Source organism: Mastigoproctus giganteus, unplaced genomic scaffold, assembly GCF_048544385.1.
Source record: "Mastigoproctus giganteus isolate SK-2022 unplaced genomic scaffold, ASM4854438v1 scaffold_15, whole genome shotgun sequence".
NCBI lineage: Eukaryota > Metazoa > Arthropoda > Arachnida > Uropygi > Thelyphonidae > Mastigoproctus > Mastigoproctus giganteus.
In genome coordinates this window covers 4,302,078-4,315,033 of record NW_028328292.1, presented here as the reverse complement: position 1 = coordinate 4,315,033, position 12,956 = coordinate 4,302,078, and the positions used below count along the sequence as shown (strand labels likewise).

General features: G+C 37.3%; 1 protein-coding gene across 2 annotated transcripts in view; it reads right to left on the bottom strand.

The window, feature by feature from the left end:
• Window positions 1-12,956, bottom strand: part of Wdr37 (WD repeat domain 37) — a 224,605-nt gene that overhangs the window by 12,787 nt on the left and 198,862 nt on the right. For both annotated transcript variants that reach the window (XM_090389395.1, XM_090389396.1), the window contains one exon: window positions 6,400-6,534. In XM_090389395.1, the coding sequence (XP_090245521.1) occupies window positions 6,400-6,534 (135 nt within the window). The remainder of the gene's footprint in view (window positions 1-6,399; window positions 6,535-12,956) is intronic.

Below are 12,956 nucleotides of genomic sequence, written 5' to 3'. Positions count from 1 at the left end.
ACGAAAGAAGATATTTGTTGACATTGGACTTGAACTTCTGTAGATTGTAATTTTCAGGAAATACGTATGAAGGAAGGTTGTTCCAGAAAACGGCAGTTGAATGAATAAATGAGGAAGATGAAAAGTTGGTTCTGTGGGTTTGAAGTTGGACAGTAAATGGATGTTGGCTGGTGGCGGCACATGTTCGGACTGTTTTGAAAGAGAGAGCGGGAATTATAGAAGCCAATTCAGAAGAACAGTGCCCATGGAAATATCTGTAGAAGAGGCATGCAGCAGAAACAGTACGTCTATGAGAAAGCGAGTGGAGAGACTCCGTTAGAGATGAATCATTAATTAACCTAACTGCCCTCTTCTGAATGGAATCAAGAAGCCTGAGAGAGGTTTTGGGGGCACCACCCCAAATGTGGGAACAATATTCCATGGCAGGGCGGATTTGCGATTTATACAGAGTGAGCAGCTGTTTGGAAGAAAAGTAACACTGAGAGCGAAAGAGAAAACCAAGTTTTTTAGATGCAGAGGAAGCAATATTTGTAATGTGCTTGTGCCAAGAGAGATTAGAAGTCAGGGTAATCCCCAAAAGAGATATATCCTTTTGCCTAGAAATTGGAGTGTCACTAAAGATAAGCATAGGAGCAGAAGAATCCTTTTTGCGAGATATAAGACAAGACTGAGTTTTAGAAGGGTTGAAATCAACTAAGTTGTCTTTGCCCCACTGGAGAATTACCTGAAGATCGGCATTTAAGGAATTGGTAGCAGATTTTCGAGAAGTTGAAGCTGATTGAGCAGGGCAAGGTTTCTCAAAATGGAAAGTTGAATGCAATGTGCTATCATCGGCAAAACTATGGATAGGATTTCCAGTCAATGGAAGAAGGTCATTGATATACAAGAGGAAAAGAGTGGGGGAAAGAACTGAACCTTGGGGGACACCGGCATTAGTGGAGAAGTTAGAAGACAGAGAGCCATCTACCATCACCCTCAGTGAACGATCAGAGAGAAAACTGGATAACCAATTACTAAAAACAGTTGGCAAACCATAAGATGGAAGCTTGTTTAGAAGACCTTTATGCCAAACACGATCGAAAGCCTTTGAGATGTCAAGAGCAACTGCTTGTGTTTCACCGAACCTTTCCATTGAAGTAGTCCATAAATGGGTAACATAAGCCAGAATATCACCAGTGGATCGACACCGACGGAATCCATACTGGCGATCGTTGATCAGACGGAAGGTTTCTAGGTAGTTTAAGAGTTGGCGGTTAATTGATTTCTCCATTACTTTAGAAAGAGTAGAAGTAATTGCAATGGGACGATAATTGGATGGGAGGGATTTGTCACCCTTTTTAGGAACTGGCTGGATATGAGCAAATTTCCAAGCAGAAGGAAAAACACCTTTGGAATAAGAAAGTGAAAAAAGGCGGCAAAGAATAGGAGTAAGTTCAGGAGCACAGATTTTGAGAACAAGTGGAGAAATACCATCAGGACCTGGAGCTTTCTTAGCATCAAGATTCATCAAAATCCTTCTGATATCCTTTTGACGGAAGACCACAGGAGGCATTGAATGGACCGTGTTGGGAATGGTGGGAGGTGTTTTACCAAGTTCATTAATACATGAGCTGGAAGAAAAATGGGATGCTAGCAGGTCAGCTTTATCCTTGGCTGAAGTGACAACAGAACCATCTGGTTTGGACAGAGGTGGAAGCAGAGATGGGCAAAATTTGCGGCCAATAGCTTTGGCAAGAGACCAGAATGCTCGGCTACCATTAGGGCAAGAAGCAAGTTTTCTACTCTTAGCCTGTTCAAACTCTAGTTTGGACTGATTAATAACTGCTTTACAATTGTTGCGAGCTTTGGTGTAGGCAGAAAATGAAACTGAAGAATTAGAAACAAGCCAATTACGATATGCAACATTCTTCTCTTGAACAGCCTTAGCACATTTATTGGAAAACCAAGGTTTAGATAAAGGACGAGATTTTAAAGTGGAGTGTGGGATAAAGGATTCCATTCCTGCAAGAATAATTTCACTGACACGATCTGAGCAAACGTTGATATCAGGAGTTTTGAAACAGTAATCTGACCAAGGAAAAGAAGAAAAGAAGTCTCGCAGGTCATCCCATTTTGCATTCTTGTAATGCCAAACAACACGAGGTTGGGAATAGCCATGAGATAAAGGTTCCATTGGAGAAGAGACAATCACCAAGTTGTGATCTGAAGTGCCTAAAGGACCTCTCACTTCGACCGTGTACTTAGAAGGGTTGTTTGTGAGAAAAAGATCAAGCGTATTGGCTGTATGATTCGGATTGTCCGGTATTCTTGTAGGTAAATGAACAATCTGTGCTAGGTCATTAGTAATTGCAAAAGCCTCAGCATCTTTACCTGCTGGGTCGGTGTGACTAGAAAACGGAAGCCAGCTGGAGTTGTGAACATTAAAATCACCAAGGAAAATTACCTCACTGTTAGGAAAGTTGGACTGGAGAAAGTCAAGTTGCAACGAGAGGAAGTCAAAGAGCTCCAAGTGATTAGTGGAGTTGGGAGAACGGTAGAGACAACAGATGAATTTGACACAATGAGGTAGAGAGATTTTAAGCCAGAGAAGATCAAAGAGAGGAGATTCCAAATTGCCAAGTCTCTGACAGGGAATATCAGAACGGACATATGCACAAGTACCACCTTTGAGGCGAAAGGAATCATACAGCGAATAATTTGGGCATCTGAGATGAACAGTAGTTGAATCAACCGATAACTGAGATTCTGTCAGAAAAAGTACATGGGGTTTGGCAGACTGCAAGTGGAAATGGACATCGTTGAGATTAGAATTGAGACCACGTATATTTGTGAAATGAATTAGGAAATCCTTGGGAGGTTTAGATCTTTTCGCAGATAAGCTTGTTCTATTAGTTTGACAATTCATGGTGTATTCAATAGTAAGAAAAAGTGGGTGGGACATGCTGTATGAAGTAATGAAATTTTTGGATATGGCGTACATGTGGGAAGAATATACCCAGATCCTTGACATAACGTGGCCTCGACAATGCTCCCCGCATACACACTACTCGGACTCCCTCCAGTCACTATCTGGCAGAGTAGAGGTAGCAAGATTATACACTAGCTGATCCGGAAGCCTCCTAGAGAGTTACCAATAGGTTCGGTCCGGTGTACTAACTAGCGGCCGGCTTGCGAAAACCGTTTTAGAGCTGTACCCTTGAAATGTAAGGAATATTGGATCTCGCCACAACGTTCATCATAACCTCAAGAGTCATCAATCATACTGCATGATGGAAGAGATAGGGAAGGGTTGACCGGAACTTAGCTCTAGAGACTAAACATGGGTTCCACCACTTCAAGCCTCCAATAAGCAAAGTGGTGGTATTTCACCGGTTGATGAGAGTCATCTACCACCTAGTACTGCCTGGTAACATAGAGGGGCGGCATTCCTCCATGTGGTGTGGGCGCCACACCTCGACCCCTGCTTACGTTGGTTCACACCTGGGTGGTCACCCACCATGTGCTTGTGCATGGAGGTTATACCCAGGATTACTAACAGTCCCACCATCGTGAAGGTGCAAACAGAGGATTTGGTTGTCACAGACCGTCCGGACTTCGCCGAAATTGGGTCCACTTGACTTGAGTGTCACCCGAATATCAGTTCCATCAGCGTTTTAGACTCCCAGGTAGCAAGTACAGCTTGTCTGGCATATCTGAGAGAATGTCTGTGACAACCTCAAGGACCATTTTCATGACAAATTAAAAAATTTGTCATGAAAATGGCTGAAACTTTTGGAAAAGAACAAATAGTTATTAAATTTCTAACCATTTTGCTCTCTCATCAGACATTAAGTAGATGTAATGTAGGGATAAATATGAATGTCAGTAAAAAATTTTTAAAAAATTATCAAGTGTAACTATTTTCTGTTACTTAAGATGAAAGCAAGGACATATCTGATATAAGCCAATTGCTTATTTTTATAAGGACTGCTGATGACAAATTTTAATTATTCTGAAGAGCTTTTAAAATTTGCATCATAGCAAAAGGAGAGAACATTTATACTGAATTAAAATGTGAATTATAGTGGAATATGGCAGTTTTGATAAATGCACTCTCATTATAACTGATGTTGCCAAATCCAAGACTGGTCAAAATATGGGACTTGCAGGATTGCTGCAAAAAGAAGGAATTAAATGTTGAATGTTGCATTTCACCAGGAAGCTTTGTGTGGAGCTTTGCTGAAATTAAGTGGCACAAGAGAAAGGGTTCTTAAAATTACCATTTTTATTCAGGGCAGAAATTCTTACACAGAAAATTAAAAATATTTTTGCATGAACTCAATGTTCAGTATACCGATATACTTTTACACAGCAGAATTTGCTGGTTAAGTTCAGAAAAATGCTTAAAAAAGTTTTTTTAAACTTTGAAAAGAAATTCATATTTTTTTTTAACAGAAATGGAATATGATGATGTTTTAAAGCAAGCCTTGTTGATGTCAATTTTGAAGTTCTCTTGCTTTCTTAATAGATATTACAAGTTATTCATATGACTTGAATAAATCCTGACAAGGAAAAGATCAAAACATTTGTCATCTTTATGGCAATAATGCTGGATTTAGAAGTGTAAACCACTAGTGTTAAAACTAAATTTGTAAAAAAAAATAATTTAATTTTTAATCTTGCAGAGTTTTTTGATGAAATGAAAATAGATAAAATTATAAATTCTGAATTATTTGTTACAAAGTTATAGGTTCCAACTGAAGATTTTAACAAAGGGTTTGCTCAATTTGATGTACTTAAACATAAGATTATTCAACAATCCATTTATAGTTGACATTGAAACAGAAAGCCCTGAATATCAAATAGAATTATGTGAGCTTCAGGCAGACCCATTCATTGTATTTAGTACAGAAACTGGAACGGAATTATTCAAACAAACACATCCCAACTTGAGAGATTTTAGACTACAAATAACATCTATGTTTGGTAGTACATATATCTGCAAGTGAGCATTTTCTGATACGAAATTTTTAAAATCACAATACAGGAACTGCACGAAGGACACCACACTTGAACATATACTTTGACTTGCAACAACAAACATCCAAGTAAATATAAAAGAACTTGTTGCCAAGCAGCTTCAACCACAATGCTCCTATTAAATTGATTTCAAAAAAGGATTTGTTAAAATTGTGCTGTCCCTATTGAGGTAGGCAGACCACTTGCCTCTTCAACATACATATGCTATGTCGTGCATGTACTTCGACTTCTTTTATTTACTTATTAAATATACGTATTTTGGTAATAGGTACATAAAATTAGGTATTAATATTATCTACTATTTTAAGACATAAATAAAGAAAGAATTTATGCCCTACCATGAATTGTTTTTATTATTTTTAGAAAATGACTTTTTTTTAATCATTATTTCCTGTGGTCCACAAAAGAATTTCAAGACAAAAATTGGTCCAGTGGCTTAAGTTGAATAGTGCTGGTATATCCTGTACTTTTGTCTGTGCTCCTTCATCAAGCCAATATAAGACTTGTCAGGGTGTTTTAGTGTGTTGCACCAGTTCACCACATATACACTACACCTGTGGTCAAACAACTATTTTTAGGCATGTTAGTACATATGCATAATGCATCTATTGTCTTAACCATATCTGTCTGTCTGTCCACATCTAACAACTCTACTACCAGTGGAAGATTTATGAAATTTTATATTTTGGCATTTTAAAATGATTTCAAGCAATTAAAATTTGTCAAGCCATTAAAATTGGACCAATACAAATGTGACAATTATTATTTCTTTGTCAGTCTGCCTACACGTAACTGAACTTCCAGTGAATGGATTTTCATAAAATTTTATTTTTCACTCTTTAGAAAGATTTGTTAACCCTCCCCAGATTTCATTAAAATCAAATTAGAAGAAATCCAACAGTGTGTGCTACGCACTGCCATTTCTGCCCACCTGGCTACGGAGGCACCACATCCAAAGTAACCAGAATACCATTACATAACTTAATAGTCAATTCCTAGTCCTAAGCACTGTTACACACACAACCTTTATCTTGACAATATATATTATTTAAACCAGCACACTTTAACAAAATACACCAATTTGTCATTTAAAAAAATGAAATATATACACCATAAAAACTGAACTGAAATAACTTTCCAGATGTGTGAACTAATTAAGTATACAGTTAAACCTCATCCACAGTATTGTACACATTTGGGAAAGAATTATTTGTTTCCAAAGTTTATATAAATTATTAGTGCATATAAATTATACTTAATTATAATATATATTACAATTATATATAAAAATTATACTAATAGTTTATATAAATTATTAGTGCAAAAATGCCTTATTGCAAAATGACATTTTTTAAGAATGCTATAATTTCACATAATTACCTATTTACAGGAGAATCTAGCCTGATAGTTGTGAGAGGAGAACGCATATTCTTGAGATCCCACACTTTGACAGTTCGATCATCACTCCCAGATACAACTTTGTCACCGCTGGTGAATGTAGCTGATGTAACAGAGCTGTATAAATATATACGATGCATTATCTGATAAATATGATATTCTCACAAATGAAATGTTTTTATATTGCAAGCAAGGTTTAAACACAACTCTTTCTATAAATATAGTCCCTTTCAATGTATCTTTTTACCCATAATTAACATAATTTAATCTTTTAATTTAATTTTAATTGTAATTTTTACTTCGCTTTGTATTCCATATGTTTTCAAGAATGGCCATTGGTGCCGGCATAGGCTATTATATATTGCTTGGGTTTGTTGTTACGTTGTTCGTCGTCTGCACGTTATTATCTGTAATCGTACTTCAATATAGATTCAGTATCTTACACATTAGCCTCCTCTAAATAGATAAATTACTTAGACTATATTAAATAATATACAGACTGATGTAATGTTCAATCTCTTATATAGATGGCATTAATCTGTTCTGGTTAATTTATTTACTTATACTATTATAATCATCTTATAATAATCCTATAATTTATTCTTAAATTCATATATACATTTTGCGTATCACGGAAAAAAAAAAAAAAATTTATATATATATATATATATATATAGTATAAATGAGAGTAGCAATAGCATTCAGATGATTAATTATGTTCAGATTTAAATGCATTGGGATATGAAAATACACCTTAAAGCTAAAATATAAAATTGTGAATTAGAAATTGAAATACATGTAAAGATGGTAGGTTGAGGTGTTTATTGCGCAAGATGCCAACATAAGTGAAGTAAAGTATTTTGTAATATTCTGCTTCCCGTCTTCTCGGTATTGATCTTTAAATCTTTTTCACCTTTCCTTGGCTTTTATATTAAAATAGTCATTTTTTCTTTGAACAACAAATTTCCTAATCTGTGCATCAATACTGATACAGTATAATTTAATGGTTTCCCCACCTCCTTTAAGCTTTGTAAATTCTTCTTTTCTTATATTTCTACTTTTCTTTATTTCATTTACTTTGGCATCCTACACAACCCACCATCTTTACATGTACTTCAATTTCTCATTCACTATTTTATAAACATACAGAAATAATTTGAATATAAATGAAGAATATGCCAGTTGTGAGGCAAGCCAAGTAAGTGGGGAATAGAAAATAAACCAGTACAACTATAGCAACAAACAAAGAGGTGGAGAGGAATAAATCAAGATAAAGGGTGTTGCAGAAGGAATGCACTCCAAAAATAATTTAGAAAGAATGCAAATCAATTCAAATTTAGCAGCATCTCCCTTGATGGCATCAGGTCTAAATTATGTGAAATATCACTATAAATGGAGACAGAAAACCAACCATATGACCAACAACAGGGTAAAACAAAAATAAAATATTGTTCACAAAGGCCAATAGCTGGGATACAAACTTTTATTCAATACCAAATCGGGCCACCTAACTTTTGAATACCAGCAAGTGGTGGTGCAGCATGGATGCTGCAATTTTAACCATTCATCTAGCAAAATATCGCATAGATGCAACAAAGTTGAAGGAAGAGAACTCTGTTGCCCAAATAGCTCACTCTCACATGTACAACACATTCTCAATAGGACTGAGATCAGGAGAATGTGGAGGGAGCTGTGGAAGATGGTGGAAATCCATGTAATATTCTCCAAGCCATTCTTGCATGATTCACTATTGCACTGTCATCCATAAAGTGGCCATCACCTTCAGGATAAAAGTAGCATTGCAGGGTGCAGAAGATCTGATACAACATTCTGGTACGGTTCGAGCCCGTCACCACCAAATATGGAAAGGTCAGGGAATGACAACCGCATATCCCAGAGCAATATGGCCTTAGTTGCTAATGCTCCTAAAAACCAAATAACAACAACAACTCCCTGGATGACATTTGATCTTCCACTAATATCAATGGACACAATCTGAACCAACAAGACATTCTCTATACCACAATACTACCTCCAGATGCTTGGGTTGTCTTCACAAGGCAAGCAGGGTCCATCGTCTTATGAGGTTCTTGCCACACACTTTGCCTACCATCAGTGTAAAACAGTGTATCGTGATTTGTCTGACCACAACTTTCTTCCACTGTTCAACCAAAATATTCTCGGCATCACTACAAGCAGGTTTTTCCACATTTCTCTGAAACAAGTGGCTTCTGAATGGGCAGGTGACTACCAATACCCAGTTTCTTCAATTCCCTGCATCACTGCAAGCGGGTTTTTCCATATTTCTCTGAAACAAGTGGCTTCTGAATGGGCAGGTGACTACCAATACCCAGTTTCTTCAATTCCGTGCATATGGTAGAGGTTGAAATAGGGCAGTTTTGGGCTTGGCTGAATTCTGATCTTATTTGCTGCACAATGGTTGTCCTATTTTACTGTACAATAATCCTTAAGAGTACGGTAACTTTGCTCTTAAAGTGCTGATTTTCTGCAACATTTATGCCTTTGAGATGTGGAAGAACTGCTCGTTTTCCAGCCATTAAAAACCTTTGAGATGGATGCTTTTGAGAAACCAGCTGTCTTTTGTTTCTTGAATCATGGCTGTCTGTTAAACGTGCACCCACAATAAGACCTTTTTCAAAGTCTGATAAATCATGCATTTTCCCCATTCCGGCTTCAGATTACTGCAATCGAACAGCCTGTGCAGTCTTTATACTCAACAAGGCTACATGTTACCATCACGTCACTCTTTTTTTTTTTTTTTTTTGCATCTATTTATATATAAAGGTTCCAGTTTTTTGGCCAGTATGTGTATTTTATTTTTGTTTCATCCCATTAGTCATGTTTTTGTCTCCGGTTATAGTGGTGTTTCACATAATTTTGACTTGGTGCCACCAAGGAAGAGCCACTAAATTTGAATTAATTGACATTCTTTATAAATTATTTTAGGTGCACATTCCTTCTGCAACACACTTTATCTCAATTTAATTTCCCTCCTTCATTTGTTGCTATAATTACATACTAGTTTTACTTTCTATTTGCCACTTGAATATGCCAGTTGTATGGCAAGCCTTCATTTATATTCAAAATTGTTTCTACAACTTTTTCCTGTTTTGATTTCCTTAATTACTTATTTAGTTAAAGTTCATTTTTATATATGCAGAAAACACAGAGAGAGAGAGAGAGAGAGAGAGAGAGAGAGAGGTCGTAAGCAATAAGTAAAACATTATTTCCTAACAATGTTGCATGTTTTTGTCATTTACTTAAATATCAACTATACAAGGTGGGATCAAATATACAAAGTAGGATCAGAAAGTTCAGAAACTGAACTAATGTTTGGGAAATGAAGCTTACCTGATATCTCTTTCAAAGTAGTCTCCTTAACATCGTACACACCACTTCCAATGGCTCTGCAAATTCTGGAAGCATTCTTGATAGGCTTTTTTTTTTTGCATTGTGTTCTGAACAGTTTCCCAAGTCATTAAAAGTCTGTGCTTTTCCAAGGGGGAGTTATGCCATTGTGTGGGGGGTAAATCTAGTATGGAAAGCACTGAGTGTGTAGGGATGTTGTCATATGTAAGTGCCAATTCCCAGTACAGTCAGTCCTCGTATAACACGTGTTCACACTACAGGAATTCGATCATACATGATTTATAAATAGGGGAACAATATCTTATATAACATGAACCGAATTCGCCTATGCACGATTTGCCTTTGTGTTTACAAGAAATGGCAGTCGAATGCAGAATCACCCCAACCGAACACAAACGATAGGAATGAAGAGACGATTCTGAAAATGTATTTATGTTTTTTATATCAGTGAAGGGTTTTGTTTTGCTTTTGTTTTAGTTAGTTGTTGGCGCATCGGCTTCTGTGGCCACAATGCACCTCCCAAGGTTTTTGCAGTACTCTGATCCAAGCCCGAGGCGGGATTCGAACCCGTGACCTTTGGGTTGTCAGGCAGGCAACTTTACCCACCCGGCCAGCCCGGTCGGCTCAGTGAAGGGGAAACACATTTCACCATAATAACGTAAAAACCAACACAATTCCAGCTATAGGTATTATCGCAAATGCAATTAGATCGAGTTTACTACCAGTTTATAACAGATTCCACTAGCAGAAACGCAACTGGAAATTGTTTTTATTGTTTTATGGTAGTAACCCCTAGAAATGGCGCCTCCGTAGCCAGGTGGGAAGGAGCAGCAGTGCATAGCACACGCTTCTTGATTAGACCGGGGGTTCGAGCCCGTCACCACCAAATACGGAGGATGCGGAAAGGTCAGGGAATGACCACTGCATATCCCGGAGCAATATGGCATTAGTTGCTAATGCTCCTAAAAACCAAATAACCAACCAATCCCTAGAAATGTGCTTTAGTAAAATGTGAGGTGTTAATCTCTGCCTTTACGGTGTTGTTTATTCAGTTGCTACACGCATGCAGCTTTGTTTATGTGTAACAAGCGTGCATCCTCGTTTTGTAATTGTGCTTTATTTCCTAAAAATGAGTAAAATACTTAAAAAGGTGTGAAAAGAAAGTGTCCTGGTGAAGATACTGCAGATTCAGAGAGAAAAAGAAAAGCAATATCGATAAACAGAGGCGGACTGGGTCAAAAATTCTTACCCGGGAAAATTTATAGTGGCCTCATATATATATATGAGGCCACTATAAAATGTTTATAGCCAAAATCACACCGGCCTCCGGCCCACCGGGGTTTCCCCGGGAAGGCTTATGGCCAGTCCACCTCTATCAATAGAGAAAAAATATGAAATTGTGAAACGCTTTGAGCGAAATGAAAGACCATGTGATACTGCACGTGACACGGACTGAAATGAGGCAACACCGAGAATTAGAAAGAATGCAGAGAAAATAAAAACAACTTTGATAGCAGGAACAACTCAAAGTGTAATTAAAATCCATTAGATTAAGACAAAAAGAATTGGAAGAGATGGAACAGCTGTCATCTGTTTGGATAGAAAATCAAACAAAAAACAAGTTTGCTTAGGATAGAAGCAAAAGCATTAGCAATATTTTATTACGTAATAGTCGTAATAAAATAAGTAAGTATTTTATTATGATTATTTATTGTGTTTGGTAATGTTTTGGTTACAAATGTATGTTCAATCTTGGGTGGTTGGCACCTAACCCTATTTCTCCCATAGGGCCTGTTGTTTATATTGCATGATTTTGCATTGCACGAGGATTTCTAGGAACACAACTATCATGCTATACGAGGACTGACTGTATTAATAATATAAACAGCCAGAAAGCCCACTTTTCTGGAAATTTTCTCCAAACAGTATCGTGCAATCATCATAGACCTGTTTTGTAATATTACTGGTTTTGCCCTGTGGATCAAAAAATACAGCAGGCATGATTTTTCACATCTTACTGAGACTGTCTTGCTTTTATTTGGGGGGGGGGGGGTCTTGGGGAAGAGGGAGTCTTTCGTAGAGGGTTAAGCTTTTGTTTCCGAGATATTCACCAGTAATTTCAGGAGAAGCAAAACACAGGTCAGCATCAGTACATTGACAAACATCCTGACATGTGACAACTTACTGCTCTCTCTGATTACACTACCCGACAATTTTTTTTCTGTCATACCTCTAGAATGGAAGTTGTTTATTCTGAACAAAATTAATGTCCTGATTATGAAAATATCAATCTTTTACTTCTGTCATGTCTACATCAAAAGATGTACGAATTTTTTAAATTCCCTGTTTTTATACAATATCAGCATACGTGGTTGTAATTATTACACAAAATATATGTTACTTAGAAATGTATCCCACTCAGTGATTTCCTTTTATACTCCAGATTGCTTTCCCATTTAAGGAACCAACAGTAATCCCCCATCATGGCAGAGTCCCAGTGACCTTGGTATCATTTTTCCATTGCAGATACATCCTGGTGGAAGCACTCTCCTTGTTCATCACTAGCATTAGCATTTAACATTAGTAGAGGCATTTGATGCAAGAAAGCAAGCTTAAGTAGCATCAGCCAAAAAAAAAAAAAAAAAAAACCACTTCCACTTCACCCCTCTGTTCGTTCAAAATACCTGTCCAGCTGAGCCTTAAACTTATTTAGGCTATCAACCTCCACCACAAGGGATGGGAGTCTGTTCCACCAACCAACCAGCCGCTGGCTAAAGGCAAATTTCCGCACATCTATCCTACATCTGTCTTTCCTCAATTTGAATTTATGCCCTCTCAGGTGATTATTCTGAGCTAAAGGAAGAATCCCATCAGCATTGAGCATGCTTAAACCATTCAAGGCTTTATACACCTCTATCAGATCACCTCGCTGGTGCTTAGTCTCCAGACACTGTAATTTGCAAAACTTAAGCCTTTCTTCGTAAGAGCACCCATTTGTTCCATTTACTAATCTCGTTGCCCTTCTCTGTACTCGTTCCAGCAGCTCTACATCCTTCTTGAAATGAGGCCTCCAGACCTGTATACAGTACTCTAGGTGTGGCCTGACCATTGCCTTATAACAATGGAATAATCACCTCCTTATCCCTGCT